The 23,253-nt window shown below is 49.5% G+C and overlaps 1 protein-coding gene across 6 annotated transcripts in view; it reads right to left on the bottom strand.

Moving 5' to 3' along the window:
* Nfatc1 (nuclear factor of activated T cells 1) overlaps positions 1-23,253 on the bottom strand; it is a 109,224-nt gene that overhangs the window by 70,209 nt on the left and 15,762 nt on the right. For all 6 annotated transcript variants that reach the window (XM_076912373.1, XM_076912374.1, XM_076912376.1 and 3 more), the window contains exon 3: positions 8,398-8,557. In XM_076912373.1, coding sequence (XP_076768488.1) covers positions 8,398-8,557 — 160 coding nt within the window. The remainder of the gene's footprint in view (positions 1-8,397; positions 8,558-23,253) is intronic.

The following is a 23,253-nucleotide window of genomic DNA, read 5'->3' as shown; positions in this document are numbered from 1 at the left end:
CGGATCCTAAGGGCTAGTGGCCAGTCCACACACGGTCTTCCAGAAGTCTGAAGCCGAGGGCAGCACAGAGAAGCTGGGAGAGGCTGCACATAGCAACTTCAGGCCCTTTCATGTACCAACTTTCTCAACTTTCTACAGAAAAATGAAAAATAGAATAAAAACAAAATAGGTGTATCCATGTAAATTTACAAGGTGTATCCATGTAAATATCCATATAAATGCCAGAGACCACACACACCGGCAATGCCTGCCAGATGTTCACTGAGAGACTGAATGCTACACCTTCATGGGGGCTTGATTTCCACTGGCAGTCACTCACCTTGCTGGAGACCTGAAGCCGTTCCAGGCCTCTAGTAATCAGTTGTTTAATTTACCCCAAATATCTCTCGGGGCTCAGGTGGTAGGGTACCTGTCTGGTATACCCAAAGACCCAAGCTTTATCTCCAACACAGCAAACAATCTCCTGTGAAGAAAGTCTAATGTTCTGAAGCACTGAGGAAAAGGCACGTGCTTGGTACTGGGCTCAAACATGATTTCCTTCCTTATAAAGGAAGGCCTTGGAATCTGCCCCCACCTCCCAGAGCCTGTCTGTCCCTAGCATCTGGAGCAGTTTCTAGGTCCTAGTAAGGGTTTTCAAGGAGGAAGCCACACTGCGGCTTTCAAAAAGGGTCTGCGAGCTCTAAGGCTCTCCTGCCAATTTAATGGACCTCTCAGAGTTGAGAACCCAGGCTCCCTGTCATCGTAGGGGAAAGCGCTAGTACCCTCGAGGCTCTGCACATGTGCAGATGCATCACGGGCCATCTTGTGCATTCATGAGGTCAGAATCCAGACTCACTTTCTTATAGGGTCCAGAAAGTGAGTTTCAGTCTCATCCCAGAAAATAGCTCACTCACAGTTCGTGCTTCCCTTCCTAGGCTGAGGAAGGCTGAGGCAGACAGGAGGCTGGGAAGAGGGACATGGCAGGCTAAGAAGAAAGCAGTTTCCTGGCATTTTTTTTTTTCCTGAGCCTCCAGACCTCCATCAGATGTGAATTCTATGACCTGTGGTGCCACAAGGGACAGGACCCACGGCCACAGGTCAGAGTGACCATCTAAGGAACGCAGCTCATAGCTACGGCCAGGGTGCACCTGGGTGTGGATCATAGGCCTGCCCCTCAGGGAGGCTGCCCCTCAGAGAGGCTGCAGTCCATACATGCTTTATCTGTCTCCAGCCGAGCACCTCTGCTCTTCTCCCAGAGGGCCACCTTCCTACCTTGTGTGCTGACTCGGGAGAGCCGGAACCTCCCCCAGCCCTTACTTGAAGGCTCCTTGGTTAGAAGTGACTGGGCTCCTCCTTCAATATGTGGGCATAATATTGTGGAGATTTTAAACCAAGGGCATGGGGCTGATTCAGGATCCGTCTGTTCTGCACAAGCTCGATGGTCCTGCTGCATGGGACTGATTCTCACCAAGCCCAAGAGGTTGGAAGGAGGCACGGGAGAAAGAGAGGCACAAACTGGGGCAACATGCAGGTGGGACGGACCTTAACACCCACCTCTTGACAACAGCAAGGAAGGCTTTTAAGCCCCCCCCCCCCGGGGCCTTAGCGTTCTCAAAGACTGTCAGCATGGCCAGGAATCAGCCTAATTACCCCCATGTGTCAACCCGGATCATCTCTGGGTTGAACATGACATTTAGTGTCCCCGGGGTTGGCCCTGCAGATGGTAGCGGTCACCCACTCTCTGCCCACCCAAATCCAAGGAAAGAGGCAGCAAAGCCAGCAGACTCCCTCTGCAAAGCTGTCAAGCGGGTGCAGACACTCCCAGCACAGACTCCTCCCTCAGCTCCTCATAGACTAGGCCACAATAGACTCGGGAGCCGCCACCTGTACACTCTCCTGGGGATCATCCAGACTCCACGGTAACACTCTAGGCTAATGTTACAGGGCAGAGGCCACTCAGGAGCGGCCATGCTGTGTAGTGCATCGCAACCTGTCACCATGGTGATGCCGAGCCCAGAAAATATGGCTGCTGTCCTAAACTCCAACCCTTCCACCTTGCAGAGTCCAGCCTGTGGCTGCCAGCATTCTGGTAGGTTTTACTGTTTGCAGAGTGGATCTACACAGGGCTCAGTAGCCATGCATTAAGCATCCATGGAGTGTATGGAAGAGAACCTGGCCTCTCGCTGTTAGACTATTTGAGCCCCAAAATGCTGAAGATGCAGGGCTGGGAATCTGAGATAAGGGACCAAAGACACTTGAAGCTCACAAAGGCTACCTGCTGTCCCGATACCATGATGGCACCCCAGACCCTGAGTGTCACACCAGAGGGACATCAGCCCTTAACCTGATCCTTCTCTCAGTCCTGAGGTCCACGCTAAGGGCATCTACCAGCATGACCAGTGGGGTCATGGCTCTGGGCCTGCCTACACAAGGTCTGTAGCCATCCATGCTGATGCAGAGCAAACTGCATCCAACCACACAGAGAGAATCCCAGTGCTATCCCAGGAGATGTCCCTCCCCACCCCCACCTCCCATGGTGAGTCAGGGACAGTTGCACAACAGACCCAGAAAGAAAGCAACAGTCCTCCCGAGACTCCCAAGAGAGCACTCTACAGTGCCAGCTTCACACCTACAATTTGTATCCTGTCCACGTTGGGACAGCTGCCCATGGGTAGTCTGTGACACTTGTGATGCTTATGGGTCCTCAGGGCCGAGGGAAGCCACAGAGTTACCGGAAAGAGGGTCCATGCATGGTCATGGGCGAGCTAGAGACATGTGGCTCACTTCCTGCCATGGCTATTGCTACAAATGCTGGTTCTTGTTTTGTCTCCAATTACACAGTCCTCACCTCATCTGCACCCAAGGAGCCTAGGGTAGAGGAAGGGCTGGACTGACATATATCATCTGGACCCTAACTAAGACCAAGCACCACTGGCACATGGCTAGAAAACCATCAGTAGGTTCTGCATCCCAGACAACATCATTTAAACTCTTCCTAGCCTGGAACAAAGAAGCCAAGCCGCAGCTTCCAAGTCAAGTCTGGGGGTTTTGGTGACAGACCTGCAGACTGGTCTGGGAGTTTTCTGCTTGTAGCCCCTCCTGGTCTTTGTTCCCATGGTCCACACAGCGCCCTTCCTGCTTCCCACTCTGCTGGATGGTAAGGCTCTGAAATGAGCCCACAAATGGATTCAGAGAGCCCAGCCATATGAGGCCCCAGCCTTGAGTACTTGGGGCTTAGCCAGCCTTGAGTACATGGGGCTTAGCAGAGGCCATCAGTTACGCTGCTGCAGACGGTGTAAGCAAACGGCCATCTCTGTTTCACTCTCCCACTGCTATGAGAGCTGACCCCAGAGGTCTTCCTGGAAAGACAGCTCATCTCTTACTACCAATTGTCTGTCGAGCCTTAGCTTTGTCATCGGGAGCTTGGACAGTAAACAAAGCTGCAGTGTATTCAGGAGACTACAGCTTCCCTCATGGAATTCCCAAGACATCCTTATGTTTCTTAAACACTGAACCTTGGTGCTGAGTGTGTGTGCCTTAGGGAGGGGCAGCATCCAGGTGGCCAGGAGAGTCACCCTGTACATGATAGTCGGGGAAGGGAAAAGGTTTGCCTCAAAATGTCCTGAAAGGATAGAGGGCTCCATGCAGTGTCCAGGCTGATCCATAAAAAATTAATCCAGACCTCATGCAGGTTGGCTGACTCTGGGCAGCATGTTTCTCCTTTGGGGTCAGGTCTGAAGTTTTATCTCTGCTGTATACATGTTTTACCAGCTTACAAACCCAGCCAGAGTGAAGTACTGCGTTACAAAGCTCCTCCCTGGGCTCTGGTGCTCTGACCAGAACACCTTGAAAGCCCCTGGCTCTGTGTTAGCCTCCAGAGACGATACCTGGCATCCTAGGGGAGTGTAGGATCGCACAGGACAGAGCATTCTAGGCCACTAAACTAAATGACAAGGTACCTTCTGGCCACAGGTCAGAAACCCCTCAGGAATTGATTTCTCATAGTGTTTTTGACATGCTAAATCTCCCCTGGGACTTGGGGGGAAAGACACCACCAAGAAAGAAAAGTAATTATAACAAGGACTTGGCTCGAAGACAATTTTAACAACCTGAGAAATTCAAGTCACCTCCCAGTGGACACCCTCAGCTGTCAAATGTCTTATATGATAGAAAAAGTCTCTGCCATCAATCTATATGGGGTGGGGGCAAGCTAAGTAACCTCAGAAGGGTCCCTGATGTCATGTGACCCCACTGGCTTCTGCCTGGCCCCTGTGACAGAGCACAAGCCAGGGTTTGTCGTGGCTTCCTCTCTGACTTTGCCCTGGTTCTGATAGATCCTCAAGTACCTGCTGTCTGTGGCCCGAGAGCATATCATTTATTTCCACCCAGAGTCCTGGGTCACCTGTCTGGGACACTATCTGTGTCTCTTTGATCCGAGTCCTTCATGGCCAGGCAATAGCTATACTGGTCACTGTCCTATACTGCAAACCTAAATGTTAGGGACTGACCAGCTTCTGAGTGTTCATATTTCAGTGGCCTATGAATTATTCAAGCAGACCGGGCCTGTGTGTGATGTGCAGATGCTATCAGGCAGGTCATTTTGGTGATTGGTAAACAGAGCTGGAGTCTGTGACCCCCCGGGGTGGGAGATAATCCTCAGACCACAAAACATTGCATGCGCTGCAGGAGGGGCCCCTATAGGCAGAAGCCCACAAGGCCACAATAACCTAGGACAAGGTAGACATCCCCTGCCTAGCTTCTGGAGAATTTGGATCCTCAGTCAGTGGTGGCTAAGAACCAACAGACACAGAGACCTGATAGCCAGAGGCCAGATCAAGGTCAGGAGGAACCTTGCTGCACAAGGCACCATGATGACACTCAAAGACTTGCTGTAGGGAGCTGGAGCAGCCCTGACAAATGCCCCTGCTGTAGACAGAGTATTTGTGACATCTGCTGTACCACAGCAAGTGTCATAGTCAAGGAAGATCTAGGCCATTTCTCACTGGTTACAATGTGACATCAGAAGCAAGACCACAGCACAGTCTAGACAAACACAGGAGCCCCAGTCTCCTAACTGATAGAAGACAGTGGTTAACTGAATGGAGACACTGTGTCACCAAGACTATCCCCACTGACTTTATGCAGACCATGTCCACCTAGGGGCTGCAAAGTAGCTCTTAAATTGGTTCTGGGAGCTGCCAGGAAAGCTACAGATAAGCCCTTACCAGCCTTTCCTTGATTCTAGGATAACCCATGGCGGTGCCTTCTGATATGGGTTTTCAGATAATGGCAGACTATAAAGCCAGACTTCTTGAAGCCTAGATAGCTTGGTGATCATGGACTGGCTAGAGGAAGCCTGTGGCCATTTTGAAAGGATAGTCCCTAGCATGAAAAACAGACCTCTATGGAAAAAGAAGTGGCATCATCCTGGTGGGAACCAATGAGCCCTGAGGACACTGACCCAGAGGAGATGCTCCCACCACACAAAAGTTCAGGCAAGTCCTTCACAGACACTGGCCTCTCCACTGAGAGCAAAGCTGGGCCAGATGCAGCTACCCCTTCCTCATCTAAAAGGCATGGCATTTGGCTCTACCAGTAGGCCCAAGTCTGGTCAGTGTTACTGACAACACATACAAGGAAGAGGGTTGTTGCCCAGAAGCCTCTTTCTGGACCCCAAGTCTGAGGGGGCATATCTTCCGTTTTCCGTTGTCCTCCTGGGCACTCCTAGGGTTCCCTATTTTTGCAGACTGCTACTGTCTTTATGGATGAACTTCATGAGACACAGAGGAAAGTATCATGGTGGATCCACTACAGGGACCGTGCTGAATGAAAGAGTTCTCGTGTAAGATGGAAGCCCTCAACAGTTAGGAATGCTACAGAGACTACTGGGCACAAACTGGCTTGTGGAGTGGCTACACACCGGACATGTGGATGGTCCATGGCCTCACCAGATTGCTGTATAAGGTACCCACACCCACCCCTGCAAGAGCAAGATGCTTAGACACCAGAGCTGATGGCACTAGCGGGTATATCAGAATAACCCAGAAGCCTGGGGTAGAACTTTGTGGTTACAGCACGTTCATGGCAACCAAGAGAATTTTCTATTTTCGTGTGTTTCATAATTATGTGCAAATCCTATTTTTGTCTAATTTGTGGTCCACCATCCGAAAAAGAAAACAACCTCTTCAAAATGCCCTCTTCTTAGCTGTTTACCTTGCATGGGCATAGGTGTGAGCTTACTTTGTTAGAATATCCCAGGAAACCCCTTGAGTTGCTAACATCCCACAATGAAACATGCGACCGAGCTGTTTTTCAGTTAGGGGATGTTTTTCTTTGCCTTTCAACAGTGTTGCCAAAGGGGGTGGCCTGGCCTGGTTTGGCTACTTTCTCTTAACACCACCTTAAATAATTTAGAGGGTGCTTCTTAAACACTGTTTTAGATTTTGCCATTCCTCAGAAATGCCTCAATTTCCTGGATATCATCTCCACTGAGAGACAAATGTTGCCCAGAGCCCGAGACACCTGGAGCCTGGTTCTCCAGGGGCAGCATGTCAACTAAGCATCTGACACACAAGGCAACGGGTATCAGTGGCTGACAGACACAAATTCTCCCTAACACAAGGCTCCCCACATTCCTTATGGCTTCATCTGTCCAAAGCAGCAGAGATTCTTACAACCAACAACCACTAAGCCCAAGACAGCACAGACCCGCATCTGAAGCTTCGTCTTTCTGATGAAGGCACAGTATTTGCACTCTCAGTTCTCACCCAGCGCCACTTGCCTACAAGATCCAAGTAAGTGGAGGTGCCCGGGCATTATCTCTCCACTTACTTCCCTGCCTTTCCTTAACAGACTTATTTCCTCTCCTATTAAAATCTGTTCCATTCAGCAATAATGCACTTTCATTCAGTGAAAACCACAGCAGGGAAGGAGAGGTAAATACCTGTAGTTACCCGGCACAGCTGAAGCCAGGCTCTACCTGACCTCTTCCACCTGCGAAGGTAGAAACTTAAAATGTCAAGCCAGCTGCTGTGTACTGATGTCTCCAGCATTTTATCACATCAAGTGGCTAACAAAGTAGGTATTAATTGGCATCAAGCACACAGACCACAAATATCACCTTAATATCAGCCACAAGCACTGTTAAAGTGCTTCATCTCTGCACCTCGCCTGGCTCATTCCATGTGGCTGATTGCTGCGTTGGCAAACAGCCATTTGTCTCCATGGCCTCCTGCCCTTGCAAGCTCTTTATTTACCTAAATGGAATAAAATAAAAGTACGGGTGCCCTGCTGAGTACCCCTTCCAGCTTGCATCGGTCCTGAAATAACAGGGTTGGGCACCCGGGTTTATGATGTTGGGATACTGGGGTAAAGAGCTCTCCATAACACCATGTGACCAGAGTCAGCCAGAGAACAAGCATTTCTCTGTGGCACTTAAAACAGTAATGTCTGGGATCTAAAGCTCACAAGGGGACGTGTGTGACAAAGAGAAGCAAAGACAAACTCACACAGCCCATTTGGGATGTCACACTGATGTCCAGGTGGAGAAAGACCAAGCTGGACCTGTGACCTGTTGCTGGGCCTGTGACCTCCTGGCCACCATTGGTGAGCATTGTACCTCCACACTGAGTATTTCTCTTCCCCAAAGTGCCACAGGTGTGATTGTGCCCATCTCAGCCACCTTTCCCTCAAGACTCCATCTCATAAGCCTGCTCTCTCAGACCTTACCCCTGACACCTCCAGGCAGGCTGAGACGCAGAGGCTGCCTTGTAGACCTGAGACCTGGCGCTTCCACCAATCTCACATGTATGTTGTGGGTGGAGAGCATGCATCTGCTCCAGGGGCAGAGACTTTTTGAAAGAGGATAGAGTTGCAGAACAGTTGGTGCAATGGAGCCTGGTCTGCTAGTAAGGCTGTTCTAGGCAAACCTTCAAGGCCATTATAGATGAAGTGAAAAACACTGTATGGCGCCACAGACAGCCTTTGACTCACAGTGGTCCTGCTTAGCCTCTTTCTTTTGACTTGATGCTAGTATGAAAATGGTACCCATTCAGAAAAACCCTTTGACTTTGGCATTTTGCTCAGCCAGCCCCTCTGTGAGGAGAGGAGAGGCTGACGTTCTGCCTCTGCCGTGCCTGTGACAGGATGTGTAGTGAGCGAGGTATGGTGAACACATTTTGACTTTCAACATTTTCAGTTCATCCAGGGCTCACTGGGACATCACTTTACTGAAGACGAGGAACATTTCTACTAAGGAGGAAGTGGGACATGTTATGTAGCTAATGTCTGACTGACTAGTGGGCTCTGAGGTGACTGTGTTTAAAGTCTGAGGAAAGTCCCTAGCTATGACTCCAAAACTGTTTTAGGCTGAGAAGTTCCAAGGCATAATCTCTGGGCAGGTCAGAGCAGACTCCATACCTGTACGACGGGGTGTCCTCCAGCCGAAGCCTTCACAGCCCCCCGGCTGCCTTCTGTCTCATAGTGAGCCCTGTGGTGAGACTTGGGCTGAACCTCGATCCGAAGCTCATATGGACCAGAGTGTGATGGCAGCTGCCAGTCAAGGGCAGGCAAAGACGGGCTGCAAAAGGAACAGAGGAGCTTTAAGTGCAGGTACACCAAGACAGAGCTGCCCATACGTACCTGAGGCACCACCATCAGCAGATCAACCCTCGCAGCTGTCAGACAGACACCCATCAGCATCTTGATAAAGGAATAAAGTCTCCATAAGGCCACAGTTACTGTGTAATCATGTGTGGTCATTGCTTGCCAGTGTTTCATGAATTAAAGAAGCCAGCCAGCCTTTAAAATGCTAACTTAATCTACTGTGCAGAGCCATGGAAGTGGTACAGACATAGCCTGCCTGTAGCCAGGAGAGTCAGTAATGGGGCTCTAGATACCCTTTGCTAGGAACAGGAAGGGTCATCCTTCTCCTAGAGAAAACCCTGAGAGGCACCCTTGGCCAATTGGGGCTCTGGGAGTAACTTCCCTCTGCAATGCCAAGTTACAGCAGACCCAAGAGAAAGAAGGAGCTGCTTGGCCCACTCCCCTCCTCCATACTGCCATGCCCCTGTTTCCAGCCCAGTCCTAACAAGATGCACCTGTCTTTGTTACCATTCAGGTACAAGCTGGGTCGTCCCTGTAGGAATCTGACTCACAAACACACAATAGTAAGTGGACAGAGTGTCTGCATCTGTCCAGCACAGAGGCAGGCTGATGGCACAAGCTTGCCCCATCTGCAGTGCTCACTGAGACTTCAGAACAACATCACAGAAGGGGCAGGCTTTCTGGAAGTGCTGCCATGCACTGAGAAGCTCACGCTAGGCCTGTCAAAGCTGTTTCCTGTGTATGTCATACACCCAATTCCAGCAGCTTGTCGGGCGGAAGGAAGAGCATCAGAGCAGAGGGGCTGGGCAGAAGGGAGGCTGGCATCCCCGGGGAGGTCATCTCACAGGAGCTGAACACATCCTCCTTCAAGGAGAGGATGTGTTTCCAAGACCGTGGAGCCCCAATCCTCAGAGTCAGAGGAAGAATGGGTATCCAGGTGTTTCGGGAGGAGGCACTGCAAAACACCCCACACCTTCATAGTATTTCTTATATATGCATGTAAGTTTCTTAGATCTGCACAGAACGAGTGCTTTGCTGTGGACAGAGAAAAAAGAAAAGCAAACTTCACAATGAATAGGTCTAGTTTCAACTCCTAGGAAAATCTTAAAAGGTGAGTGACAGACACAGACAGAGAGACAGGCAGACAGACAGACAAACAGACAGGTAGGCAGATAGAGAATGATGAAAGGGGGCAGAAGGAAGGGTGGTTTACACATTTAAGATTGTCAACTCAGATTGAAAATTTTCCCAGTAAATCAGACAGCTCTCCACACCCACAGAACTGCATCTTAGATCAGAGATGGGGACGAGGCTTGATGAGGAAGCCTTGCTAAATACATTTGCCCATTGCTGCCACCCTGGGGTCTGAACTGCAGGGTGTCAGCATGATTCTGCTGCCCACAGGGTCTCTAACATCAGACCCAGGGGCTGTGGTGACCTGCTCGACTTGTACACTCAAGACTGACCCACGGTTTTGTATTTCGAATGCACCTTCAGTTCAGTTCCATCTTGTCAAGAGTTACACTCAATGCAACCCAGAAAACAGCTGGCTAGGCAGGCCTCGGAGACCCTTTGATTTGTATAAATGAAGTACTCTGAATTTACCTACACATTTTAAAATCTTATATCACATATGACCGATCTAGAGACGTTGTGGATATGCGTGCATTTTATACAAAAGGGTAGCATCTTCACAAAACATATAATTTGGTATGCTGACATTTTAAAAGAAAAGTAAAATTTTGAGCATCTTTGTACATTGGTAAGAATGTTGTTTAATAACACTACCACAAATATTAGGAGAATATTACTTAATGGCTGGACTTTTATTATTAGCCAGTCCATCGATATTATAAACGCCATTGACTTAATGTTCACATAATTAAATCAGGGACTATATTTTTATCCTGTCCTGAAAACAGGGTCAGCATTTGGGGGTTCCTGAGACATTAGCCTCATGCTTCTCAGAGGTATCCGGAAGCCTCCCGCCCCGGCACCAACTTGTCATAGCATCAGCCTTATATACGTTATTCACTTCCAAGACTGCTCCTCGGAACGTTTTCATGCTGCTTGCACCTCCGTCCAACACCTGATTTCAACAGAGAGGAGTGGGCGGAATGTAAAGAGTAAATCTGAGTGTAAACAACACTGTCGACCCAGAAGAAAACTTCTGGAAGTATCTGGCGGCTAATCATCCTCTTGATTTTGGTCCCGTGTCTTACTGGAGACCCTGTGAGGCCTCAGGACACTTTTCCTGGCTTTTAGCCTCCACCCCAGCAAAGGCTGGCCACTCTGAAGCATAGTCCCTGCTGCCAGCACTGTCAGAAACCATGTGTCTGGCACCTTCTCCTGACCTGTTGTGAAACTGCCACCTATGAAGAACAATCTCATGTCAGAGCAGTGTCAGGACTTGTTAGCTACACATGACAAACAAACATCCTAAGACACATTATAGGGGCTTGAGAGATGGTTCAGTAATTGAGAGCACTGGCTGCTCTTCCAGAGAAGCCGGGTTGGAGTCCCAGCACTCTGTCAGAATGCTCACAGCTATCAGTAACTCCAGATCTAGGAGGGGCCAGCACCACTGGTCTTTATAGGTAACAGCACTCATATGCACATGCCCCAACACACACACACACACACACACACACACACACACACACACACACACACTTGAAAACAATAAAATAAATTTTTAAAAGAACCCTAACTAAGCACCAGAGAGATGAAACCGTAGGTATGGACACTTGCTGCCACATCCGAAGACCTGACTTTGGTCCCCAGGACCTACATGCTAGAAGAAGAGAATCCATCCCTGCAGGTTGTCCTCTGACCTCCACGTGTGTACTATGACACAACCACTAAATAAATAATTAAAAGAAACACATCACAGAATAAAACATGTGCAGACTGGAGGTGAGCCTCCTGTGGTTGGGCTGTGTGTGCTGGTGACTGCCTGGTGCATGTTGGGATCTGGAGGGAGCCTTCTTTGTCTATCTTTAGGCCTCACATCAAGCACCCGTGGTTCCTCTCAGCCTGTTCAAAACATGCATTCCGCGGTTCTGAAAACATGTAAAATTTTTTCCTGAATTCATTCAAGAAAATGGTGTGTGTGTGTGTGTGTGTGTGTGTGTGTGTGTATGTGTGTAAGAGAGCATGAGTATGTATGAGCATGAATGTGTCTCTATGTGTGTGTGTATGATAGGTGTATGTTTGTGTATGAGCAAGTGTGTGTGTATGTGTGTGGTATGTGTACCTGTGTGTGTGCATGTTCATGTGTGTGTGTATGTATGTGTGCACATGTGCATGTATGTGTGTGTGAAAGTATGTGTGGAGTGTGTATGTTTGTGTGTGCACATGTGATATGTGTATGTATGTGTGCATGTGTGTGTGTGTCTAGGTGTGTGCACATGTCCATGTGTATGTGTCTGTGTATGTATGTATGCACATGTGCATGTGTGTGTGAGAGAGAGAATGTGTGTATGTCTGTGTGTGCACATGTGCATGTGTGTGTATGGTATGTGTGCATGTGTGTGTGAGTATGTGTGTCTAGGTGTGTGCACATGTCCATGTGCGTGTGAGTGTGTCTATGTGTGTGTGTGTGTGTGTGTGTGTGTAGCTTTTCCTTGATTGTAAGGTCCTGAGGACCCGTGGGTCACAAAGCAGTGTGGCCTCCTGCCGTAGGGGCTGAAGGGAACCAGGCTAATGTAGCCTCCATGCTGGGGGAGGAGGGATGGGAGGATAGGTTGTGGGGATGATGGGCAGCTTCCCCTGATAGTGGGCGAGTCAGACCTTCCACCATGCTTGGTATGTGGGCGCAGCGCAGGGAGAACCCACGAGCTCTCCTCAATTGAATCACTGCTACCATGAGAAAGGGCCCCGCCTCCTACTGACAGGAAATATGAAGATGCTGCTGGCACACAGGTCACAGCACAGACAACTCCAAACCTGAGGCCACAGTGGGCTCCCATTCCCTGCTTCCTGTCACTGGTGGTTGCCAGTTTCATCTCTCCTCCAAGCAGACCTTCTGCACAACCTCATTAGCAGACTCAGCCAGCTCGGCCAGCCTGCTCAGGGGCACTCAAGTCTCTCCAGTCCCAGCTCCTAACCCCTCTATACAGGTACCTCATCCCTTGAGGGGGACCAAGCATGGGTCTCAGCTTGAGTACTCAGGGAACACCTGTGGGTGACAGCATCTTTCGAGACAAAGCTTTGCTCTGAGTTTGTTGTTCTGAGTTTCCCCTTTTGCCTTTTCACTACCACAGGGTTTCAGGTAGCTCAGAAGTGTGCTCACTACAGGAAGCATGGCTCTTACCTGTCCCAGAGCTCAGAGCCACAGCTGGGCAGATGACAGCTAAGGACTGAGATTATCAAGGCCACATAGTTTGCTCTGCCTTCCAGACTCTAATCTACGTTGGGGGGGGGGCAATTTATAGCCCAGGAGCCTCATCACCACCTTGTGTGGGAGGTGTTAGAAAGGGCAAGCTCGCTCTGTGTTCTGGCCTCTAGAGTTAAAGCAGTCTCTGAATACCTGGGCTACCACAGAGAGGCACAGGCATCTGCAGCCACAGACACACAAAGACCACTGAGCTACCGTACAGTCTGAATCCAGTACGCCCTAGGGTTCATACCAATCTGACACACAGAAGAGTCAAACAACCATCACCAATATCCATAGAGGGGTGTGAGTGTTGCTCACCTGCCAGGACGAGAGAGGGGAGCAAAAGGCAGAGACACGAGGTAGGGAATGCTGACTGAAGAGAGGATCCACCCAAAGCCCTTGCCCAATGACTGCTATGAAAATTCCAAATTAGGGAGCAGCAAACACCAGCCTGAGATCAGGGCTTGCTTTGTGTGAGTTCCTAGGTGAGGCAGTGGTGTCAGAATTAGTTTGGAAGGTTGGATTCCTGTCTTGTACACATGAGAGAATGTACAGATAAAGCTTCAGGAAGCAAAAGGTGCTCAGAAGGGTAGGGTGAGCACACAGGGACAAAGGGCAAGCCAGGAACCCCCATGCTGAGGCTCTGACCTTAAACTGCCTTGCAACGAAGGTAAAGCTGTGACTGGTCAGGGGCAGATTTGGAGAACTGGAGTTGAAATGATCACCGTGGCAGATTAAGTTACATGGTAAGTGGTTCTTTTTATTGTGTGTGTGTATAATATACATATATATTATATATGTATAATATATGTATACATACATACATACACACACACACACACACACACACACATTAATTACACAGTCATGGAAGCCCTGCAGTGGCAGTACACACCTTTAATCTCAGCACTCAGGAAGCAGAGGTAGGTGGATCTCTGAGTTTGAGGCTAGCCTGGTCTATAGAGTGAGTTTCAAGACAGTCAGGGTTACACAGACAAACTTGTCTGGGAATGAGGGCCAGGGCAGAAAAAGATTACACAGTGATAAACCTTGTTTGTATAGCAAAGAAAATACTGAACGGTTTTGTCTGTCCTTTGTAATTCTGCATGTGCATGTGTGTATGTGTTCATGTGTGAGGACAACCTCAGGTATTGGTCATCCACTTCCACCCTACTACCCTACTTAAGACAGGGTCTCCCTGGTGGTTCCTGTTGAGTATGCGGGGCTGAGCTAGCCAGTGAATTTCTAAAGAGAAGCCAGTCTCTCCCTTTCTTTTTTCTTTGGGGGTTATGGGTACACATAACATCCAGCTTAATGTGTGTTCTTGGGAGCTAAGCGCCAGTTCTCAGGCTGTGTCACCTTTCATGGAAAGTCATCACAGCTACAGGTACAAGAGTAATTTCTGTGTGCCAGAACCCAGAGGGGACAGATTTGCTTAAATAGTTTCAGTAAAATCCTTTCTATTCTAAACTTTCCGTAATTAAAAGTCCTATGCACTCAGATCTTACAGGAAAAACGTGAAGGCAATCTATGCTTTGGCCATCCTGAAGTCCATGGACCTACGAACCTAACCCAAGCCTAAAGTCTGCTCACTTGGAAGAAAATGGAAGCCAGTCAAAGGGAAACAAGACCTTCAACTGCATTGCACATGGACTCGGGAGGCAGCAGCCAAAGGCCTTCCTCTAAAAAAAAAAAAGAGGGACAGAGTCAAATAGGAAGAAAAGGGGAAGCTGTGGGGGGGAGAGAGAGAATGGGAAGGATGGACAGAGGGAGGGGAGGGAGGAGAAAGGGTTGCTGAAGGCCATCGATGCACTTCTTGGCTGGTTCTGCAAACTTTGGGCCTCAAGGGCTCCATCTGTCCATCTATCCAAGGCCAAGCCCTGGACCACCCAGCAACACTATCCAGAGTGCACATCTGGGCTGTGGCCCCCTGACCACAGGACTCTTGGCCTGGGAAAGCTTGCCTCACCCAAGAGGAGCTGGCCTTTCTAGAGGTCGAGCCAGTGCCGGGACAGAAGAGGACTGGTAGCCACCTCAGCCAAGATAGATAGACAGCCTAGGGGACGGGCTGATGGGGGCAGGGTATGCAGGTTATTTTCCTTGCTCTGAACATGAGTGTCATCTCTGCACAGGGTTCCTGGTTACCTAGTCCAGGTCCCTTAGCTCCTACCTTTCCCAAAGCAACTTGGGAGGACCTTAGTGACACAGGCACCAATAGGCTGACCCTTAACAAAATGTTTCCTCTTCAGTAGGAAAGGATGGGGGTAAGGGGGTGGGAGCAAGGTCTCAGCAGTGAGGACACCTTGGAATATTTTAAGGGCTCTGGCACACCACCATCCTGCCTGATGGTGACCAGCCATCCTTGTCTGTTGGACTAGTACCTTGGGCATGTTACTAAAAAGTGTCACTTTTCTACACCCAAGAGGGAGACAGGTGCTTGGCATGGGCCCCACCCACAGGCATAAGCAGGGATACAGACGGATAATGACCCAGTCCCCAACTTTCCCACTTAGAGCGAGGCTCAGGACAAAAGAGCAGCCTCTGCCTGCCTCTTCCTTTTGTGGTCCAGCCTCTACCACAACAGCTGTGCAGTACAAAACTTTCTCTGCTATCTAAGACCTGACACAGCCTAAGAACAACAATCAGAATGAGTGTTCCACTTATTCTGAGTGCTACCCACCCTAGTCTCTGTGCTGGTCCTATGGTTGGGGCACGGAGCAGGGAATACTAGGGACTCTTGCAAGGAGGAGGGCAAAGCCTTGTAGGCAGGTAGTCCCTGTAACAGAAAGCAGAATACATGCCTGGCTCGGGGGACCAAGTCAAAGTCACAAATCTGGAACTTGCAGGATCTAGACAGCAGGCATGTGAGTTTGTACATGCAAGTGTATGTATGTGCATGCTACATGTGTGTGTTAAAACTGCAGATTCTCTGCCCTTCACCCTAAGACTTCTCTGACCCAAGGATATTCCATGAGCCTCCTGTGCAGCTGAAGCCCCAGAACTGCCCTACAAGGCTTGCTGTCCCATCATTGTTAGGATTACTCTTACCACCTGGGTTGTGGGTGGGTGCAGGGCGGAGCTCAGGAGCCAGGCTGAATCTCCAGGGTCCAGGAGACCTGCGTTCCTGGGTCTCTCTAGCCAGACTCTGGAAGGGTCTCTGCCCTGTCTACCTGTTTCAGACTCGAAAACAGAGAACAAAGAAAGAAGGAAGGACAGATGGAGACTATTTCTCAGGAGGATTTTTGTGAGAAAGGAACTGTATAGCCTCTCCTGCCCCTTCTGCCCCAGGGCAAGCCCGACTTCTGCATACCCTGAATTTCTCCTGTGCACCCAGCTTCCTCTTCCACACTGTGCCTTTCTCTAGCCACCGAGCAACGCCTAGCAGCTGCAGCTGATCCAGGCTCATATCCCTGATGTTTTAATAATGAGAATGCCTTAGGCCACACCTGCCATGCGTTACTTATGAAAAATGAAAATTGAAACAAACTAACACAATAATTCCAACATCGCACAAGTGAATACAGGACGGAGCACACACAAGGGATAGGACACTTCTGCCACGTCCTACAGCTTGGTGTCCAAGCGATGCGGAAACAACTGCCGGTCAAGTTGTAAAAGTCGGTTCAGTCTGTTCAACATGGTGGCAACCTGCAGGGAAGCCACTGCCACTTGTGGCTGTTTGAAGCAAACTCCCTCCTGCCAGCCATGATTCCCTGAGCTGTCACTAGGCAGATATCCAGGGTTGGAGAACCCAGACATGCAGCAGAGGTTCTGCCTCCTATAGGATTGACAACTGCAGTCTGACACCTACACAAGGAGCCACAGCTCTGTTCCTAGCCTAGGGATTCTAGGCCATCAGTGTCACTGGCTGCTCAGGGACCCTTGGTTCTAGAGTTCTGGTTCCTTCAAAAACATAGACAGCTGCTGCCTGGAGACGGCCTGGGGCTTTGGACACAGCCACAGTCACCTGCATGGATCAAGCTAGGCATTTGCACAGGTCTCAGGCTTCACCGTGCTCATCTTGGTGACCTGAGTGGATCCTGTTCGGAAGCAGCAGCTTATATAGCGGGGCAGAGCTGGTGGTGAATCTATACAGGACTGCTACGGGCAGGAACAAGGATGCATGGCCGTTCCTACACCAAACTCCTGGCAATGTTTGCATCTGGAGAATATGTCCCAAAGGAAACCTTCCAATGGGACTGGAACACCGGCCATGTGTGGTGGGCAGTGAAGCCATCATGTTTCTGTTCACATGCTTTCATCTGAGGAAAGTGGTGGGGAGTGGTCGGTAGTTACAGTTAGGGTTCGGTATTTACAGTTGGGGTTGCCTGTGGAGCGAGGTCTCTGCCTGGGGATGACCCAGCTGGGAGACAATGCTGTGGTGTGGTGGTGCTGGTGGTGTGCCTAAGTTATCTTATGTCTTATCTTATATCTATGTCTTGCCTAAGCTATCACGGCCAGGCAAATCTTCTCTGCCTTACAGGCGATTCACCTGGCAAAGGTCTGTTATAGTCCCTTGTACGTGGGCCTTCAAGAGATAAGTGGTAAGTGCTCTCATAATCTTACACCAGATGCAGTTTCCCTGGCTACTCTTCCAACTACAGCAATCCCTGTCTATGAGACTCCTGTCACCCACCAGAAGGGGTTTCAGAGTAGATGACCAAAAGACAGACAGGGGACCATGGAGATGGCACTGTTAGCAAAGGGCTTTGCAAGTACAGGACCTGAGTTTAGTCCCCAGAACCCACATTCTAGGGAAAAAAATAAAGACAGATCTGTGAAGGCAGAAAACAGGTAGATCCCTGGGGCTCCCTGGCAAGCAAGCTCCAGGCCAGTAAGAGACCCTTCCCCCCACTCCTGGTCTCTTCTCTTCTCTCTCTCTCTCTCTCTCTCTCTCTCTCTCTCTCTCTCTCTCTCCCCATCCATGTACACTCACACCCACCCACACCACCAGCACCACCACACCACAGCATTGTCTCCCAGCTGGGTCATCCCCAGGCAGAGACCTCGCTCCACAGGCAACCCCAACTGTAAATACCGAACCCTAACTGTAACTACCGACCACTCCCCACCACTTTCCTCAGATGAAAGCATGTGAGCAGAAACATGATGGCTTCATCTGTGGTCACTGGGGCATGTGGCCTTGGACACTTCCTCCCAGCCTGGGCTCTTAGCAAGATGGAAAGTCTTAAACTTCAGACTGGTGAAGGCTGCAGAGGCAGAACACTCCCAGGCCTGACTGAGAACAACAGAGAGCAGATACAGCCTGCTCCCCCGCCCGGGGATATAAAGTTACATTTTGATTATTCTGAGACTGGCAACAATTAAGTCTAGATGCTTACACTTAAAGAGCCTGAGCTCAAAAGCCTCAAAGATTGATGTCATCTTTCTCTCCCCAAGAAGGAGGAAGTGCACGAGTTCCGCTTTCTTTACAGAGTACTCAAAGGAAATTCAAAGGCCAACATCCCCCATACTGACAGATCTTCGCTTTCACAGCCTCCTTGAAAGTCCTAACTGAAACACCAGGCTAACTTTCCAGGCAGAAGTAAATGAGGCAAGGCCTATTCTCCAAGTATCAAACCATGAACCGACATGAGGAACCAGCATCTCCGCCACCCTGTACCACTGCAGAGGCATGAGGGGAGTGAATAGAGAATGCCATACAAACTTCCCAGGTCTTATATGTGGCACCCATAACCCTAAAGGCCCTAGAAGACATTCCTATTCTCTAGGGCCAAGAGTTCTCAGGCTCTGGAGAACTCTGAGGCGCCCCCCGACCCCCACTGTGTCCTTCCAAGGAGGGTTGGATTTGATCCTGCTCTGGAGCCCCTGCTGTTCCCATATTGCATAGAGGGCTGACTTCACAGAACAACTAAAAGTCAGGAGCATCACAGAGGTGGCACTTGAGGTTCAGGCTTTAGGGTCAGCTCATCTTGAGTATCTGTGCTGGCTTTATCAGTTAGCATCTGGGCATGTTCATAAGGGACCTCGTTGGTTTTGTCAGTGATGAGGTGGTTATGTGGAGACCTGGCACGGCCCAGTGCTGCTTTACCTGCAAAGCCTCCCTAAGATGTGGCTGGGGTGACAGACACTTCTTCCCAGTCCCAGACTAGCCCTCCTTCCCTCCTACTCCAAGTCTCCAGGGATATCTGGGGTCTACAGCATATCAGGAAGATGGGCATGGTATGCCCATCTGGTGAGTCTGGTGGCATGCTCCCCAAACTGGGGCATGGACATCAGAGGCCAGTCACAAAGCTCTTGAGAACACAAAGTGCATGACTATGGACCCACCTGTGGCAGCCTCCTTTTTTCCTACCCAAGCCTCTGCCTGGATGCCTTGTCTGTGCCTGTCACCTGCTGGCTGGGGCTAGCAGTCTATGTGAGCTCTCGGCACCAGGTACTAACTTTTCCCAGTCGGTAAGCTTCATTTAATACCTACCTATCTTTGAACACTACACACTGTGGCCTCTGATTTACTTGCCCTTCTGTGCTCTAGAGAATGTCAGGGCCTTCCTAGACTCTAGCTTGCAACCAATCTACAATCATCATGGGCAACAGATGCCCAGAGACATGGGTGTTCTTGGCAGATGTCAAAGATATGGGCAGGCCAATTTGGCCAACAGAGCCCTGAGGTGGGCCATCGCCCTTAAAGACCTGAGACTATCTTTCACTGACGCTGTGACTTCCCCAGGCTACAAGGACACTGGATTCACTGAACAGCTGTCCAACTCGAAAATCCCTTGATGAGAGAGGTAGACACATGTGGAGAAAGATAAGAGCTGGATTTATTGTGACCCATCTACAAGCGTATTTTATCTTATTCCCACTCAGGATAAACTCTGAGCTATTCCGATAACCTCAAATGCAAGAGGACTTGTTAGACCTTTTGAAGCTAACGCTTGTACATATCATCAAAGCCACTGGTATCATCAAGGCATCCAAAACCTTGTATCATCACCGCCAAAACCTGAAAGAAACAAGGTCTGACCTAAACTGATTTGAACGCAGTGCCCGTTTCTTATCATCTGAACCAAGCCGCTCTCTGAATCAAAGCTGTTTGCCAAGTCTGTCCCACCCCTTGGGAATTCTATTCTTTAGAAAGCAATGTCTAACACATCACAACCTAACTCAGCAAATGTGTCCTGGCGTCATGGACACACTTAGTTAAAACGCTTCTGCTAGCCCCAAACCAGTTCCTCTTTATCCAAATTCCTCATGTAACTCTGCCTTTCTATAGGCAAGTACTGAGATTATGCAGGCTGAGGACATTAAGAGCCTGTCTTAGAAGGAAAAAAACAAACAAACAAACAAACAAACAAAACCGCTGCTCTGCAGAGCTGACCCAAGCTCTGACACACAACACAGGTGCTCTGTGAAGTTCTGGCTCAGAATGGAATGGATATGCCAGCTGTCATTTAAACTCCAGTTCCTTTGGGTTAGTACTAAGGTCCTCTAAAGAGGCTGTGGGTGCAGCATGTTGGTGAAACTCCTGCTGATTATGTTACCATGAGGACCTGAGCTTGGATCCCCAGACGTCACATAAAAGCTGGGTGCTGCAGAACACATCTGTAACCACAGCACTGCGGTGGGAAAGCAAGCGAAGCCTTGAAGCTCCTCTGCTCACCAGCTTCTCCGGGTCAGTGTGCTTCATCTTTTATAAGGGATGCTGTCTCAAAAACAGAAGGCGGAGAGGAATAGAGAAGACACCCAAGGTTGACCTATGACCTCCACGTGTGTGCGTACAACCTCACACAATTCCCTAAAAGCTACCATCTGAAAACTATGTCCAGGAACAATCTACTGCAAACTGTCATCTCCAGACTCATGTGCTCTGATGTGCACACTCCCCACACACCGACATGTGCCAGCATGCTATTCCACACTGTCACTCCTAGCCCACTCCTTACCCAAGCTCAGCAGGGACATATAAGGTGGCTTTTCCTGAGCAGAAGGTATCCACCATTGTTATCACCATCTATGAGGCTCAAGCAAGTTCCCTCAACTTCTGTGCCAGTTTCCCACAGCAGCTAAAGCCTGTGTCTAAAACAGTGAAAGCCCTTCCATTGTTCTTATTGCCTTCACAAATACAATCTCATCAGTTGTAGCAAGAGTTCAGTGCCATTCTTTGACCTGTCCCATGGAGCTGACTGGAGTGTCCTGAACAGGAGAGGGAGCGGGCATGACAGAAAAGAACAAACAATATCCCGAAAGTGAAATGGCCCCAGAACAATAGGAATCCCTCAGGAAGACACTACAGTGTGTTCTTTCCAGTAGGGAGGGAACAGAAAACCTGGAGGAGGCCCCGGGCCTGGGCTGGGTGGTGGAAGTAGATTCACGCTGTGGGAATTCTCCAGCCCAAATCTGGAGAACATGTGGGAACATAGCCTTTCAGGGGTACCTCTGAGTCCCTACTGCCTGATGCTTGTCTACTCAGAGCATCTGTGGGGAGGGAGTCTAGCTTCTTCACAGTGATGACTTAAGCAGTCCACATCACATCTTCATGAGAGAGAGCTTCCAGCTGCCTAGAGCAACCATTAGTGAAACATGGTTATGGAAACCCATTCAAAGGGACCAGGAAACATATTTCGAGGTGAACCAAAACAGTGGGAAAAGGTGAACTTCAATCCCCAGGATGGGGAGGTGTTTGTTTGTGTAAGCTCATAGGAATGTCATGGCATCACAGAAACCCCAGGGGCTCTGAGACCATGCGATAAAGACCATGGGATCACAGGCCACCGGGCCACGGTCAGTGCTCCTAAGTAGAGGAAAAAAACAGTAATGGCTTTCCAGGGCCTGTGCCACTGGCAGGCTGGGATGAGCAGATAGCCAGCTGTGGGTCACTAGAAATACCCAATGCAGTGAGAACGCCTCTGTCTCTGTGAAGATCAAAAAACAATCAAACAAACACGCACATACACACAAAACAAAAACAAACCTACCAACCAAACAAAAAACCACTACCACCATCACCACCACCAACAACAAAAAACAGAAAACAAAGAAAGAAGAAAAGGAAAATGGTGGGTTTTATGTTTGAAGACATCTTGTCATTTCCTTGAGAAGATAATATAGGCAGTCAGACATTATTCTGTGTCCCCCAATGTTCTAATGTGGACTCTTAGCCCCAGAACCTCAGAGGGTGACTGATCTGGAGAGAGGACCTTGAAAGGTGACCAAGTTGGTGTCACTAGCATGAGCCCAGATCCAGGTCTGAGGTGCTTAAGGGAAGGAGGGGCTGTGGCCCACAGTGGGGTGATGGTTAGAGCTAGCCAGGGTACCATGGAGGAGGAACCAGCCGCCTTCAGCTTGGGCTTCCAGCCCCTGAGCTGGGAGAGAATGTGTCCCTGGTGTAAAAACCTACAGTTCCACCGGGCGGTGGTGGCACACGCCTTAATCCCAGCACTTGGGAGGCAGAGGCAGGCAGATTTCTGAGTTCGAGGCCAGCCTGGTATACAGAGTGAGTTCCAGGACAGCCAGGGCTACACAGAGAAACCCTGTCTCGAAAAAAAACCCAAACAAACAAACAAACACCCCTACAGTTCCTGTCACCAGCTCCATACACCACGCATGTGCGCATCTGCTCTTAACTTTTAAAAAACTTCTACTTCTATGGCCCCAGACATATTTTAGTTTAATGACCCTTCCCTAGATCTCAGGAGTCTCATCCTATCTGTGAGCAACAATGATCTTTGCTGTCCATGTACCGCAAATTAAAACCCAGATGCTGATGGCCAAGCGGAGGGGGACAGTGTTGAAACATTTTCTGTTTCAGTTAAATAAAAGTCTTACTGACAGTATGGCTTTACGGATTTGGGGTTCCCGTCTTTGAGATAAATTTTGTTCTTGACATGCTGTAAGACATGGCCAGCCCTTTGAGCCTCCTAGGACAGATGGAAGGACACAGGATAGAATGACAGAGGCCTGTATGCAGCAAGACAGGAAACAGCTCTGTTCCAAGCCCCTGCCCTCAGTCTCTGTGCCCAAGACAGGCTCCTAGCACTTAAGCAACTCGCTTGGACCTTCCCCTTGCCGCAATGCACAGTAAGGTTTAGCAGTGCCGTTCCCAGCTGGCCACTCCACCTCCCAGAGTGGCCCTGCAAGACATGGCCACGAGGCTGCACTGTGTGGAGCTAATGGCTCCATAGTCACTGTCTACATCTAGAGGTCAGGGTGCCAAATATCAGGTGGTGATGCCCCAAGTGGGCATGAAAGGGGATGGGAAGGAGGCAAAAGAGAAGCAGCAGGCATTAGACTGCCTGTGCCATGACGGTCCCTGGGAGTCACAGGTG

Source organism: Arvicanthis niloticus, chromosome 14 (assembly GCF_011762505.2).
Source record: "Arvicanthis niloticus isolate mArvNil1 chromosome 14, mArvNil1.pat.X, whole genome shotgun sequence".
Lineage (NCBI taxonomy): Eukaryota > Metazoa > Chordata > Mammalia > Rodentia > Muridae > Arvicanthis > Arvicanthis niloticus.
This window is presented reverse-complemented; position numbering and strand designations above follow the sequence as displayed.